The sequence below is a fragment of the Artemia sp. Qi Xiang Cuo genome, chromosome 7, assembly GCF_049724085.1.
Source record: "Artemia sp. Qi Xiang Cuo chromosome 7, ASM4972408v1, whole genome shotgun sequence".
Classification (NCBI taxonomy): Eukaryota; Metazoa; Arthropoda; class Branchiopoda; order Anostraca; family Artemiidae; genus Artemia; species Artemia sp. Qi Xiang Cuo.
Window position 1 is genome coordinate 55,132,169 of NC_142800.1, and position 17,024 is coordinate 55,149,192.

At 34.9% G+C, this 17,024-nt stretch overlaps 1 protein-coding gene across 1 annotated transcript in view; it reads right to left on the bottom strand.

The window, feature by feature from the left end:
• Positions 1-730: 730 nt before the first annotated feature.
• LOC148950454 (phenoloxidase-activating enzyme 1-like) overlaps positions 731-17,024 on the bottom strand; it is an 86,270-nt gene continuing 69,976 nt past the window's right edge. Inside the window, exons 4-6 of the mRNA XM_089091615.1 lie at positions 6,743-6,859; positions 4,609-4,712; positions 731-962 (exon numbers count right to left, since the gene is read on the bottom strand). Coding sequence (XP_088947741.1) covers positions 759-962; positions 4,609-4,712; positions 6,743-6,859 — 425 coding nt within the window. The 3' untranslated portion in view covers positions 731-758. The remainder of the gene's footprint in view (positions 963-4,608; positions 4,713-6,742; positions 6,860-17,024) is intronic.

Below are 17,024 nucleotides of genomic sequence, written 5' to 3' on the forward strand. Positions count from 1 at the left end.
GTTTTGTTTTGTATGTCTTTACTTTTTCTTTTCTTTTGTTCCTCCACTTTTTTATAATGTTAGTGGGATCAAAAATATATTATTATTATTATTCTCTTCCTGAGATATTGCATCTGTTCCATTTTGACAACCTGGATACGCTTAAAACTCTTTTGACTTAGTTCCTTTGTAGTAACTATTCGTATGCTGTTAATAACATTTGTTACTCAAGTGTTATACAAAAATGCAGTTTTTCGTAAGAAATTGATTTCAATTTAGAAATTATTTTTTGTTAATTCAAAAAGGTTTTTTAGATACATCAAATTTTGATTTACCGGGGGGGGGGGGAGGTGGGTATTTTCCGTGGTGGGGGGGGGGTATTTTCCGATAGGTTATTTTTTCCGGGGGGAGGGTATTTTCCACAGGGGGTATTTTCCACGGGGGGGGTATCTTCCACGGGAGTATTTTCCGGGAGGGGGTATTTTTAGGGGGGAGGAGGGTATTTTCCGCGGGGGGGGGGGGTCCGGGGGTTATTGACGGGGGGGAGGGTAAACACCTAGAATCGTTTTATGTATGGGTATTTGTTGCTCATACGCAAGTTGCTTTCATTCCCGCCATACTTTAAAAGACAAAATGTTTTTGAGCCCCTATGCTATGTAAGAAAACTGTCAAAAATAATGAAAAATAATTTATTAAAATAAAAAACTATAATACATATATGATAAGAAATATAAATTCATTTGATTAAAGACTAGGAATAGGTTCACTAGATACTGGTGCTAAGGCTCTATGTTTTCTAAGATCCATCTAGTGTATCTAGTTACTCTTGTATATACTCCAGGTAATCCTCTTGTTCCACAAAAACGAGGACCAAATGATACAACACCTACCACTTTGTAGAGATCATCCTCGTCTCTCATCATAAGTGGACCACCACTGTCACCTTCACATGCATCTTCACCTGGGTTGCCACCAGCACACATCTAGAATAGATGACAATCTTGCTTTATAGTCCAATAAAATCATTTCACAAGAGGGAATTGGTAAAGATATGTCTATTAAAGTAGTCGAACGAAAATATTGGAAAATATTAACAACTTTTTTGTTGTTTTCTACCTGCACGCATCTCTGGATGAATTTGGCATTCAATCTATACCTTGTTGCTGAATCTACTTTTAGTTTTAGTTTCATGATATATTTGATGTAGTTAATGTTTACAAAATGTGTTTAATTATATTCAAGTTCAAATTTTGGGCGCAAAGGGCAGCTAATATCGATATAAAGAAAATCCAAAAGAGATCGCTTTAAGATTTGATTATATTTGAAGAAGATTTTCGTCTAAAGAAAATTGACAGGAGTGTCAAACAGATAAAATTAAAACGTTTTGCTAAAAAATTTAAATGAACTTCAAAATATGCTAAAACATGTCGCATATAAAAGACAAAAGGTATTTGTAAGAGCTGTTCTCCACGAAGGAAATGGGTATTCATTTTCATAGAGATATTCTTGGGATACAAGAGCCGAGATTACCTTTGAACAAAGAGCACAAATTCCCGTTAAGACAGTACAAGCTTTAACCATAAGTTGCTACCATGCAATTAAATTATGATAAAACCTTTAAAAAGATCATTTGGACCTGAATTCTGAAGCAAACATGCCTTAAATCAGAAAAAGCTTAAATGATTCAGCACAGAAAAAATCTTTAATTCTTAAAAATCAAAAACATTAGATGTTCCTGACATAAACGCTTGGGGTATTGCCTGTTTTGCTACTACTTAGTGTTTTAGCTTAGATGTCACTAGTGTGTTAATAGATATATTGCAGCAAAAAACTCTGTAATTTTTCTCAGGAAGTTCAATTCAATTCAGTTTATTCGAATAAAAATAAAACATAACATCAATAACAATTAAGATCATAGAAAGGAACTTGTTAAGGACCAAAAAAAAAATAAAAAAAAAATAAAGGGACACTGAAAAAAAGAAAGAAGAATAAAACATAGGTAATTAAAGCATATTGGTTAAGAGTTAAAAGATTAAATTATATTGTCAAGTTTTGTTACATCATTGTACAGTATGCGGAAACTTGTGGCTAGTTCAATACGGGAGGGTATTTTGACCCATTGAATAATAGATTTGTAAATGGGAGATTGCTGGGCAGCACCAGAAACACATTTAAGGATTATAAAGGCTCTATTGGATGAACGGAGACAGTGGGCTTCTGAATTATTAATATTATAATAGGTTAGTATTTGAGGAGGAAGATTGTTGTGGAAAGCAGAGTAAGCAAGCGATAAGTTTAAATTTTGTATGATTTGATCCAGTGAAGCTATACCAAAATCTGAGTACAAATCACGGGTTGGATATAGACGAGGAAGCCGAAAAACTGCTTTAATGGCACGGTTTTGGGCAAAATTTTAGTTTTTTAATCAAGGAGCGGTTTGTATTTCCCCAAACTGATCCCCAATAAGAAAATTAAAGAAAAATAAAGGAATAATAGAGGGTAACTAGGATGTCAGGAGGAAGAAAATAATTCACACGGTTATCATAGGTACTTGTCTCAAAATTATTGCTGTGATGTAAGGAATATGATTAAAGAATGAAAAGCACGAGTCAATAAATACACCAAGAAACTTGGCAAACTCCACTAGCGGGAGGAGGTCAGAGGAGTACTTGAGAGTAAGAGCAGGTTGGATTACATGTTTGTTGCAGGGGGTTCTATATATTACTACTTGACTTTTTTTTGCTATTCGTTTTTTTTGCTATACTTGACTTTGGTCATGTTATTCGTAAGGCACCACGCCTGGACTCTGTTCAGAAGGACTTGGGCAGAGATTATTGCCGATGGTAAATTGGTGCCAGTGATGAAGAAGTTGCTGTCATCAGCAAATAGTACAGGATACACTGAAAGGTCCAGGTCCATAACAAGATCATTGATATATATGAGAAATAAAATCGGGCGTAGAACAGAGCCTTGCGGGACGCCCCTCCGAACAGGTAAGGGCTGAAAAGATACTCCACCCAAGCTTACACTCTGTACCCTTCCAGATAGGTAAGAGTTGAACCAAGAGAGGGGAATACCACAAATACCGTAACTATTTAATTTACTTATTAAAATATTATGATCGATCGTGTCAAAGGCCTTAGAGAAATCCAAAAATAAGCCCAATAAAGTTTTTTTAATTTTGGGTTATGAGCGTATGAACTCTGTGGCGTCAAGTAGAGCATGATGAGTTGAAAATTTCGGCCGAAAGCCAAATTGATGAGCAGAAATCAAGGAAACAGAATACTGACTGCCGAACAGAAAGGGAGACAGACGTCTGAAGATAATTCTCTCGAGCAGTTTAGATATAATAGGAAGAACTGAGATTGGACGATAATTACCTATCTCAGTTGGATCACCCTTTTTAAGAACTGGAATAACGATGGCTGACTTTAGTAATTCACGGGAAAACTCCGCGGGTTAAAGATAGGTTGGCAATGGGCTTGATGGGCTCGTAAACAAAAGGATATATGGTCTTCAGGAGCTTATTGCTTAATTCAAGACATTCAGGCGGAAAACTAATAGAGAGAGAACCGATGATTTGAAGTACCTAATTGCTATCAGTTGGGCAGAGAAACATGAATCTAGAATTGAAGCAAGGGAGTACAGCCTGTAAGGAGGAGCGGGAATCAGTATGAGGAATATTAGAAAAATAATTATTAAATGCGTCAGGTGCATGTAAAGGGTCAGTTAATCATCCATTTGTGTCTTTAAGGCGAATAGGTATAGACTTTGATTTTCTATTTTTTGAGAGTATATCATTAATGGTGAACCAAATCCTTTTCAACTTTCCTTTGCAATTGAAAATTTTTGTATAATAATAATTTTTCTTCGCTTCACGGATGAGCTTAGTGTATAAGTTTTTATAATTTGTATAATTTGATAGCTCAATATCCCTACTGGTCTTACAGGCTAACTTATATAATTTATTCTTACGATACGAGGAGACAATGAGGCTCATGAGACATATTATGAGACAATGAGACATATACAGATAGTTTTCCGGTTAGGTTTACGAACAGGAAAAGTTGAATAGATAATCTCACTTAGTCGTTGCGTAAAACTATTTATGGCAGAGTTTACCTCTTGATAATTTAAAACATCAGACCAGTCAGTGGTTCTTGGGCAATCGGTAAAATGGGTCATATTCGCAGAGTTGTAATTTCTAGTTGGTGTTGGGGTATTAATTCTAGAGCGTAGAGTTAGTGGTTACGAACGTAGTGACAAGTAAAGAGGAAAGTGGTCTGTCAGCTCCAAAAATATTATGTTTGAGGACAGATATTATATTTGAGGACAGTTAGATTTACTCTTCTATTCCAAAGTTCAACTCTAACTAAATTCCTTGATTTTAGAATGTTTCAAAAAATTAATAAACTGTTAAACTTCAAGACTTTAATCTCTGTCACAAGTTCTATTTTGGAGGACACATTTATAAAGTATTTAAAAAAATAAAAATTTGAAATTCTAAACTTCTATGTCTAACCTGAAAAATTAACAAGGAATAATTTAACATAAAAATCCTTGAGCCTACGTCAGACAAAGAAGTCAAACAAGCTAACTTGCATTAAGATTCGATGGTAGAATGCTTACCTGTAAATCTGTTATGTTTGTTCTAGAACCATAAATTCTCCGACATTTATTTTGATCGAATATTGGAAGCTTCACTTCTTTTATAGTTTGACTGTAACCAAGTCCTAAAACAAATTTAAAATTAAAAAATCACACCGCAGAGGGATAATCTAGGAGTAATATGTTGCTTGGCCACATATATTGAGATAAAAAAGAAATTTTAAATAGTGTCTTCTTGCTTTTACATATAGAAAGCGATTCTAAAATAAAAGCCCTAAAAGCCTTGGCACATCAAGGACTTATAAGCTTCGTTGGATTCTAGCTCTAGAATCGTTCGTTTCATGTAACCTGTCGACAGAACAAAGAATTGTTGTTGTCTGATTCTTATTTTGTCGATAGTACAGTGTTCGACTCATCATCTATCCGCACAAATATTGCCTTTTGACGACAAGAGAAAAAATGAATGGTCTCTTTTCTATCGACATTTTTACCTTCTCGACATCACCGTCGACAAAACGATGAATCAATGTCTATATTTGAAAAGTATTGACGTTTTTATCGACAGATAAGGCCAAAATCGAACAGAGCTTGTGACAGTCGAAATTTTTGCAAATTTGGTATTCCATACATCGTTTTTTTAATCGATGTCGATCGATGAAAAATAATCACAGTGAAGACAATATACAATCTTTCCTCCAGATTTATTGATGATCAACTAAAGGGTCTGCGGATACTTTTTGGATTTTTTTTATGTGAAATAACTAAATAGTACCTTTATGAAGTTACCATTGCTGCAAACCCCTTTCGAAACACTAACTTTATAGACTTTGAATGATTGCAAATGCTGATCAAAAATATTAACAGAAAAATTTTAGTAAGCGAAGAGCGAAATACTTTATAATTTAGTTAAATGGAGGAGAAATATTTGTTCAAGAGCAAAGGGACCGAAACCCAATCCAAATTAGATATCTCAATCTGGCATGTTGGCTGAGGTGATTCAGCCGGCGTTATATATTTATCAAATTAAATCTTTAACCCAATTCGCTTTATTGAAAAAAATTCACACAGGAGAATGGTAAGCTTTTTCTTTAATCTATCTTGTTTAATTTTCAATATAATGAAAGTTTCTATCTAAACTCTAAATTTACAACACGTTGCTTTTATCAAATGCAAAATGGAACTGCACTTGGAATTTGGACCTTTTAATATTAAAATTGTTTGATGTCGAAAGGTCAAGATTGTACGATGAATTGCGTCAAACTATTTAACTATTTTTCTAAATATCAGAAAGTTCTAGTAGATTTTGTGAAATGTGGCCGAGACAGACATCTGATCTTGGGATTCTAGCGTCTATATCAAATGGCGCACAAACCAGTCAAATAAAATCTGAAAGAGGCAAAAAGGAGGTTATTTGCTTATAGAAATGACATTTTTAGACTTGAAAATCAAAGATTTTTCCGTAAAAATTTAATCATAGTTAGTGACTTCAATAGGCACCTCATTTTTAGTCCATTTAGCACTCTGGAACCCAAATCTCCGCATTGACTTAGAAATTTGATCTTGTAATAATTACCTTATCCTAAGATAAATTAGAAAGATGGACAAAGATCGACCTTCATGGCAGTTTGTTGGTAAAAAAAAAAAAAAAAAAAAAAAAAAAAAAAAAAAAAAAAAAACTGTACATCTAGGGCTAGACTATCGGCAGTGATGGATTATTTTCGCAAAAGTTTTTTTCTAAATTTTGACGCAAATTCACAGCTAGATTTGTTCATTATACGGTGGATTTTGATCGTTATATTTTCACTTGGCGAGCGTTTATCGTTCATCTGGTTTGATCGATCAAAATGGAAATCTCCTTTGATGTTTGCTTTACAAATCCTAGATCCATCTTTTGTTAAGAGATAAACCTCAGTGTCCGTTATTCACATCATTAAACTGTTTCAGCAGAAATGGTGATATTAATTGTAATTAGAAGATAATAAATTATCAATTTTAATAGACAAGATTGCTTCTAAGATGTCCTCGGAAGATCAGCTAAAGAGGACCGATCTTGTCGGTCCAACAAGACTAAGAAATATAAATCATGTTCTGTAAAAAAAAAGAAGAAAAAATCAACATGGTATTCTAGCAGCTAAAATTGCTGAAAAAAATATACCTTGACCAATGCTTCCCCAGCCAACAGCATAAACATCTGGAGCTTTCTTCGAAGAATCTACTGATCTTGGGATTCTAGCGTCTATATCAAATGGCACACAAACCGGTCTAATAAAATCTGAAAGAGGAAAAAAAATGATATTTATTTGTAGAAATGAAATTTAAAAACATACAAAATCAAAGATTTTTCCGTAAACCATCTTTTTCTTATCAGCAAATAAAAGTGGGACTGGATCCTTCATTAGCGCTCTGGAAAATATCTACACAACAACTCTTTTACCCTGGGTTTTCTTTAATTTCAGAATGCGAAAGATTTCAGGAATTTCAAAAAAAAAGATCTAAATGTTAATTGAAATATTCCATAAAAGAAATCAGTCGTCAACTGTTTTTCTTTCAACTTTTGTCGGATGAATTTTCTCTTTGCTTTTACCGATGCATTTACTCTAAGATGAAACAAAAAAGAAAAAGCAATTGCAGAGGTACAAAGAGTATGTTATGAAACCTCTAGACACAAGAATTACAATCATTTTGCTACAAGGAATAATTTCTAAGGCTGCGAAGCGCCTTAGTTAGCCAAGTTGGCCAAGTTAGCCAAGTGAAGTTAGAGCCAATCAAACACTTCGTAGTAACGAACTGTAAGTAATCAGCTTATTATGCTGATTCCAAATATATAAGATTCACCAAGTTTAGGGTTACCCATCAAAAGTTATGAACCTGAGGAAATTTGTCTGATTTTTTAAAAAGGCGGGAAACACCCCTTAAGATTCATCAGATTAAGCGTACCTGAGAACCCTACTATAGAAGTTTCAAGCTCCTATATTCAAAAATGTAGACTTATAGGCCAGGAATCATTATCAAATTCCTTTTTTTTAGTTTTGGTTAATATTGGGCGGAGTCGCTCCTTACTCACAGTTCGTTACTATGTACTGTTTGATTAAAATTATTCTTTTTTCTTTTTTTTGCAATGTTTTGGCAAATGAAAACATGCTCTTCAAGTTGAATATAGTTTTCAGTAAAGTGCAAATAGAACAGGACTTTTAGGGGTCTATGGGGCTCATAGTCCAATTTTTATTTGTGATAGCTCTTATTTGTAGTTTTTGGTAAAAGCACTGTAAATTTCTGTTTCTAGTGCCGTTGTTTATTTTATAATAAACCCGTGCAAATTTATCTTTGCAAATAGCTGTAATATCTATGCAAATCCATTTATGAAAATACCATTTTTACCTTTGTATTAAAACTATAATACCATCTAACTTTTACAGCTATCGTTTTTTTTAATTTCTTTTTTAATTCGTAGGGTTCATTACAATATGTGGAAGATATATTAAATTTGAAGGTTTATTAGGAGCTTCACATGATAAATACTAAATAAAAAAGTTCTAAGATTTTAAGGGAGTGTTTTTTTTTAGCCTATGACTAATAGTATTATAATTAAAAAGGGTCGGATAACCATTAAAAAAAATTAAGTTATAAAAGTGATAAAATTTAATTATATTGTGAAATAAGACTCAGGGCAAATCTTTAGATCAAACAGTTCGTGGTAACGAACTGTAAGTAAGGAGTGACCCGTCTCAATGGTAACCGAAACTCTAGAAAACGGGTTTTTGATACCAATAGATACATCAAAAGAATCAGATTTTAATGCTGATTTCAAATATATAACTTTCATTAAGTTTAGTGCTACCCTTAAAAAGTTACGCACCTGAGAAAATTTGGCTGATTTTCAAAAATAGGGAGAAAGACCCCCTAAAAGTTATAGAACCTTAATGAACATCTTACCATCAGATTCAGCGTAGCCTATTAGAGAACCCTACTATAGAGGTTTCAAGCTCCTATCTAAAAAAAAATGTGGAATTTTGTATTTTTTGCCAGAAAGATCACGGTTGCGTGTTTATTTTTTTATTATTTTTTTTTCCAGGGGTGATCGTATCGACCCAGTGGTCCTAGAATATCGTAAGAGCGCTCATTGGAACGGAAATTAAATTTTTAGTGCCCTTTTTAAGTGACCAAAAAAAATGGAGGGCAACTAGGCCCCCTCCCACGCTCATTTTTTCCCAAAGTCATCTGATCAATTTTTTGAGATAGCCATTTTGTTCAGCATGGTCGAAAATATGATAAATTTGTCTTTTAGGATGACTTAATCCCCCGAAGTTCCCGGGGGGAGGGCTAAAAGTTATGAACTTTACCCAATGTTAACATATAGTATTGGTTATTGGGAAGTATACAGACGTTTTCATGAGGGTTTTTTTCTGGTAGTGAGGGGGAGGGGGGGTCGGGGGTTATTTTGGAGGATCTGTCCATGAAGGAAGTTTTTCATGGGGGAAGAGAAATTGCCATGAAGGGGGCGCCGGACTTGCCAGCATTATTTATTGGTTATGGGGAAGTATACAGACATTTTCAGGAAGGATTTTTTGTCTGGAGGATGGGGCTGGAGGAGGGGGTTACTCGGGAGAATCTTTCCGTGGAGGTAGTTTCTTTGACGTAGGGGACATTTCTATGAAGGGGAGCCGGATTTCCAAGCATTATTTAAAAAACGATCAGAAATTAAATTAAAAAAGCAAGTTTTTTTCAACTGAAAGTAAGAAGCAACATTAGAACTTAAAACGAACAGAAATTATAACGTATATGAGGGGGTTCTCCCTCAAGTCAATACCTCGCTCTTTACGCTACAGTTTTTTTTAGTGCTTTCAAAAGAGCTATCTATTCTAACTAAACGGCCTTTGTGATTCAGGGGTTTGTGAATTAATTTTGTTTTTAAATTTTAACGTAAAGAGCGAGGTATTGACTAAGGGGAGAACCCCCCTCATATACGTAATAACATATACGTAATAAAAAAAACAATAAAAAAAAAGCGATACGGCTCCATAGTGATCGAAACTTTCAAAAATGGAATTTTGATGTCAATAAATATATCAAAAGAATGGGTTGATAATGCTGATTCTAAATATATAAATTTTATTAAGTTTAGTATTACTCATCAAAGGCTACGAGCCTGAGAAAATTTACCCAATTTTTTAAAGAGGGGGGAAACATCCCCTACAATTGAAAGAATTTAAATGAAATTCAGCGTATCAGAAAACCCTATTACATAGGTTTCAAGCTCATATCTGCAAAAATCTGGAACTTTGTATTTTTTGCTAGAAGAAAAATATACGAATATAGAAGTTAGTTACGTAAGTTAATTTGTAAATTACGTCATACCCAAATCTAGAAACATACATTTATAAAAAGAAAATTAACATTCGTATGAAGATCTTGCTTATTTATATACAATTACTGGGAACTAAAATAAAAGTTGTGTTAACTAAAAACCGATCAGAAATACAACAAAAAGAGCATATTTTTTAAACTAAAAGTAAACCGTGACATTAATAGATTAGATAAAAAGAAATTATTCCGTATATGAAGGGGGCGGGCCCCTCCTCAACGCCTCGGTATTTACGCTAAAGTTTGACTTTTTATAATAACTTTATTTTTTAAAACAATAAAAAACTTTAGCGTAAAGAGCGAAGCGTTGAGGAGGGGACAGCCCCTTTCATATACGGAATAATTTCTGTTCGTTTAAGTTTTAATGTCGCTCCTTACTTTCAGTTTAAAAAACTTGTTTTTTTATTTAATAATTGGAAAGAATCAAAGTTTTTTTTCATACTTTTGTGTTGTAGGTGTTACAAGTAAGTTGTCATATACTGAGTGTCAAGCTGGTCAAAATTGTCACTAATTTTGTCTGGTAGAATTGTCAGTGGGTGGTTGTTTTACGAGTTCGTTTTTTGATACCATCGGGAATATACGAAAGTTTTTTTCCCCATCGGACGAACATTTAAGTAAAATCTAGTATTTTCGGTAAAAGGTCCGGCTTTGTCTAATGGTTGAAATAGAAAAAGATCGCATTGTTTATATCTCTCCACAATGCTCGGGATTATCAAAATGGGTAGCCTACAGGATTATATTTGTAATAGCGCTGCATTTCGTGTTGCCAATTTTAGCAATTCAACGTATGCTGGAATATACTCCATGGATTGCAAATTTCCATTAATGTAAACAAATCCTCAAAACTGCTTCAGAACATGCTAAAAAGTCACTTCGTCAACTAAAATTCTTTTGTCGAAAATAAAGAAACAACAATGTTTAAGAAGAATCACGATTTGAGTCACCTTATGATAGCGATGAGGAAAGAGCCGCGGCTGCTAAGTGAACATGGTCACGGTCGTTCCCACCTGTCGTAAGGAAATTTCATTATTTAATTTCAGTCTTTAATTTTTTTTTCTTTTTAGATTGGCGAATTTTATAGAATGATGGTTGAAAAATTCCTTTTTAAGAAATTTATTTTCCGCAAAAGTTATTCGGTCATGTCAAAATTTTTATATCAACACAAAATTTTTATATACAAACGTTTGTGTTAGTCTCCCATCGACTCGTCAAAACTAGCAAAAATTAGAATGCAAACCGTGCAACATTTTTATCTCAGTTTTAGTTTCTGATTTTTTACTTGTGAGTTCTGACATGATTTTAAAAGAGACAAGAATTGTGCATTCCGAAATCCAAGTACGATGAAATAAAAATACACGTAAATTACAAGCAACAATTTGCAGTTTCTCAGTGGTGCCAACTCTCAAAAATGTAGGTAAAGGGAGGGAGGAGGGTACATTATTTTTCAAATCCAGAAGAGGGGAGGGGGCTTTTTTCCAAATTTTTAAACGAAAATACCCAACAGAGGTTTTTATAAAATCTAGAGGGAAACCTCCCCCTCCAATTGGTGTCATTGCAGTTTCTGCGACAAAATTTTACAGAGATGGTAGTGTTTAGCATCTCAGAGCAAAATTCTCATTGTAACTTCAACATTCACACTTAGACCTCACCATATCTAACGTCAACTCATAAACAAATTATAAAAACTTATTTGCTTGAAATTCTCGATATTGGCTTTAATTTCTATATGGCGCTATTGGCAAAAAAATGCAATTCGAACATTTAATTTGCATAGGAATAAAACGCGCAAAAATACTTTGAAAATCGGTGGCATGATGTGCAGAAACGACAACTACCCTTGACTTATCTTATAGAAGATTTTTCAGTTCATTTGCTGCTGTTAAACTTCTGTTATTTACAAAATAATCAGCGAGATCTCACAAATTACTACAAAATTTTTACAGAAATGATCAGTATTTCAATCAGTAGTCCTTTTTTAACAATTTGCTATTCACCTGATTCCTGAACACATTTTCTCGCGTGAACTGGAAAATTTCAACGCGTGTAAATGTTTTTTTTCCATAAAAGAGCTCGTAAAAAATCGTCCGTAATCTGAACAATCTCTGAGGTATGTCGGAACTAACAGTTACTGTTTTACGGTTTTCGGAGCAATAAGAATTCCCTATTTTGAAAACCAACACTGATGAAAGTTTTTTTTTCGCAGGAGAAAATTCTCGGTGAGGTGAGCGATGAAATTTCACAAAAATGGTGGCATTTTCAGAGCATTGTAGGAAAATTCCATTTTAATTGCAAATTTTGCATTGCGATTGCAAATTTTCATGGGGAATATGTAAAATCTAATTTTAGAATTTTGGTTTAAGTTTGGGATGCTTGTAAAGGCCAAACATCTTTCAGGTTGACTGCACTTGAAGTTAAAAAATATGCTCGATAAAATTACCCGAAAATGACAGCATTGATTCAGTATAATGCAGGAATTGAGTTTCTGCGACAACCCTTTCTATAAACACCTTATATGCCCCAAGGGCATAAATTAGAACTTTTACACTAAGGGCTGTTAGGGTGATTGTCATCCTCTAAGACCTAATTTCCAGAACTTTCAACTACGTCAAACAAAATGGCTATCTCAAAATTTTGATTGGATGTGTTTCGGGAAACGGTGGGCGTGAGAGGGGCGTTAGTTGCTCTCCAATCACTTTCAACTATTAAAAATGGCACTAGCACTTTCAATTTCCAATCAAATGAGCCCTTTTGAACTTTCTACGACAACACTTTCAATAAAAAACTTATATTCCCCCAGGGCATAACTTACATCCCTTGCCCTGAGGGCTGGGGGGGGGTGTCATCCTCAGAGACCTAATTTACAGAGCTTTCCACTACGCTGAACAAAATGTATATCTGAAAATTTTGATTGGATGCGTTTGGGAGAATGGTAGGCATGAGAGGGGGTTAGTTACCCTCCAATCACTTTCGACTATTAAAAAGGGCACTAGCCCTCTCATTTTCCAATTGAATGAGCCCCTTTTGAAGTTTTACGAAAACTCTATCTATAAAAACCTTATATGCCCCCTGGGCATAACTTACAACCTTTGCCCTGGGGGCTCTGGGGGGTTTGTCATATCTAAATACATAATTTCCAGAACTTTCAACTACTTTGAACAAAATGGCTATCTGTAAACTTTGATTGAATGTTTTTTAGAGAAATGGTGGGTGGGAGAGGGGGGTTAATTACTCTCCACTCACTTTCGACTATTAAAAAAAGCACTATCCTTTTCAATTTCCAATAGACTGAGCTCTTTTTGAAGTTTCTACAATATTGCTGTCTATAAAAACCTTATATGCCCCCAGGGAATAACTTACAACCCTTTCTTTGAATGCTGTAGGGGGGGGGGGTTGTCATCCTAAAAGACCTAATTTCTAAAACTTTCAACTACGTTGAATAAAACGGCTATCTAAAAATTTGGATTGTATGTGTTTGGGAAAAGGTGGGCGTGAGAGGGGGGGGGGTAGTTTCCCTCAAATAACTTTTGAATATTAAAAAAGGCACTAGCCCTTTGAATTTCTAATCGAATGAGCCCTTTTTCAAGTTTCTACGACAAACATATCAATAAAAACCTTATATGCCCTCAGGGCATAACTTATAACTCTTGCCCTGAAGACTCTGGGGGAAGTGTCCTGCTCAAATGTATAATTTCCTGAACTAGAAACTGCGTGGAAGAAAATGGCTATCTCAAACTTTTGATTGGATGTGCTTCGGGACATGGTGGGCATGGAAAGGGTATTATTTACCTTCCAATCAAGTTCGACTATTAAAAAGGGCACTATCCATTTTAATATCCAATTGAATGAGCCCTTTTTGAAGTTTCTACGACAACGCGTTCTATAAAAACCTTATATTCCCCCAGGGCATAACTTACAACCCTTGCTCTTACGGCTGTTTGGCGGGGAAGAGGGGGGGGGCTTGTCATCTTCAAAGACCTAATTTCCAGAACTTTCAACTACGTTGAACAAAATGGCTATCTCAAAATTTTGATTGGATGCGTTTGGGGAAACGGGGGGCGTGAGAGGTGGGTTAGTTGCCCTCCAATCACTTTTGACTACTAAAAAGGACACTAGCCCTTTGAATTTCCAATCGAATGAGCCTTTTTTGAAGTTTTTACGGGCATAACTTACAACCCTTGCTTTGAGGGCTGTGGGGGAGGGTCCTCCTCAAAAACATAATTTCTATCTGGAAATCAACTACACTGAACAAAATGGCTATCTCAAAATTTTTTTGGGTGTGTTTCGGGAACTGGTGGGCGTGGAAGAAATTCTATACGTAAACAATGGGCAAATTTCCTAACTTACAAGCCTTTCCCCAGGGGCTGTGGGGTGTTTTGTTATACTCAAAGACATAGTTACTAGACTTTTAGGCTAAACTGAGCAAAATAGCTATCTCGGGATTGCGATCGGATGACTTTTAGGAAAAAAGATGGATGGGAGGGGGCCAGTTGCCTTCCAATATTTTTGGTTACTTAGAGGGGCACTAGAACTTTTAATAATTTCAGTTCAAATAAGCACTTTTTTATAATCTAGGATTATTGGTTCGATGTGAGTACCCCTGGGAAAAAATAATAATAATAAAATAAATAAACACGCATTAGTGATCTTTCTTCTGGCAAAAAATACAAAATTCAACATTTTGGCAGATGGAATCTTGAAAATTTTACATCAGGGTACTCGGATACGCTGAATCTGATGGTTTAATTTTCATTAAGATTCCTTTACTTTTAGGGGTTGTTTTCCCCGTTTTGAAATTCAGGCAAATTTTCTCAGGTTCATAGCTTTTAATGTGTAACACTAAACTTAGTGACTCTTATATAGTTAGAATCAACATAATTTCTCAATTCTTTTAATATATCTATTGATATCAAGATTCTGTTTTTTAAAAGTTTCGGTTACTATTGAGCCACATTGCTCCTTACTTACAGTTCGTTACCACCAACTGTTTGATATTGAAAAAGCCTGAAAACTGAGGGGAGGGGATACCTTCAGTCGTAATTTATGTTTGAAAACAAGAACAATTCTAAAAAGCCTTGCGTTGAAAGTATTATCTTGGACTCTTGCAACCAAGGCCATATTTTGCTTATTTAATTTTATTATACACTGTTCAACTTTGATGAAAAAAGATGAAAAATAAAATAGGTCAAACCAATGTAAAAAATAGTAAATTCGGTAAGCGAATAACTTTTTTTTAGGGCAGAAACAGTTTTTACTCTCTTAGAGTAAATTTGGCCCATTTGGCGAAACTATGAAAACGTAAGGTTAAAGAGTTTCACATTTTACCATATCCGGCAGAGAAAATTCATTTGGATTTCGGAAAGAAGAGAGCAATAAGATTAAAATCTCTTGCGAAATTCAGCCCCATTTTCGACTTTTTTTTTCATATTTGTAGAACGATTTTAGCTTTTGATTTGTCTTTAACTATATTTAATAGCGGAATGTATCAATACGAGATTCCTTCAAAGAATTTATAAACTTTATTATTGAATTTTGGACCTTTTCTGCCGAATCTTTTAATTGGTATCCAAATCAGATTAGTTTTGGATTCTTGGTGCAAATTTTACCGAATATCAAAAAGTTTGGGGTGCTGCTCCCCCTCCGTTCCAATGCCCTTGCCCGTTAGAATGGAGATAGAAGGCAGCTCCCCCTTGTATTTACATTCATTACGGCTTCCATTGTTCAAATTTTGTCCTAGTTAGTGCCTTTAAACTGGGTCTGATATAAATGCTATGTGGCAGGCCTTTTTACAAGATGTTGTTGTTTGTAGTTTTTTTTCCCCCGGTTCTCCCAGATAAACCGAGTCCTTGGCTTCTTCTGGGTTCTGCTGTACACGAAGAACAAAAACTGCTTCACTATTTTAACAAACATTCGGTTGAAAGGTATGATGCTGTGATTACTGGATTTCATGGAGTAAGACAAAAGTTATCATGAAACCACAGGCAAAGAGGGAAGCGAATATACCGTTTATTGAAAAGTAAGAGATTAAAAGTCTTAAAGATTACTCCTGATCCTATAGATTCTTCAGTTTAGTCTTTGAGTTTACAGATTTTCTTCGAATTTAAGTTTGTCATTATGTAGCACATGTCCTTGAAGTTCTAGAGGGCTTTAACAAACGCATCTGTTTGTTCAAATTTGAACAGTACGTCACCCGGGGTGTTTTGAACAGGTTTGAAAGACCATAAGAAAAAATCGGTGGCGCGCCAACGATTTCCCTAAATATCTGCTATTCGCCGGCAAAAAGAAAGCCTGCGTGTGACGTCGGGGTCTATCAGCCAATCCCCTCTCCTCCACAAAGAGATTCACAGATACATCCGGCAATAGTAATCGTAAACCTTTGTAGTCGTAGTTTACGGTATCATAAACCTCCAATCGTGACCGACATCAACGACGACCAAGGCTAAACTAAGGCTTTCCTAATATAATTCACGATTAGAAAGTTAATCGCAATTTACATAATTTGCAGAATCGTAAACATCTGATCGTAACCTAAATAAGTGATGGCTAAAGCTAAGGCATTTCCAATATAACAATTAAAAATGTTGATAATCAGGTTTTATTTGTACAAGAGAAACATAATTTATCCATAAAGCACTAAAAATCACAAGAATAAATAAGAATACTCTACTCAGGAATACTATATTGATGACATGTATTTCGGGAGTAAATGTTCTTGGAAATCTTTCCTTTTTTCTAATGGGAATGGTTTTTAGTAGCCTACGAATAACTGAGTATCCTTTGGAGTCCTAATAGAACACATTTTCCGTTTTCTGGTCAGGTTTCAACAGTTTTTTCTTATTTTTTCCAGGCTTCTCTTTTTTTGGAAGATATTTGGCTTTCTTCGCTAAATTGTCGCGCAAGAAATCCTTCTCGCCTCTTGGATCATAACATATGATGTCTGGCTTACTGTTCATGATTTTTGCCGCGTGCCTTGCGCCTAGATCAGCCTGTTCGTTGTCTGCTATTCCCATGTGGGCTGGTACCCACATAAACCTCAAAACTTTTAGCTTTTTTGAAGCTCTAATGGCTGTATCTTGAAT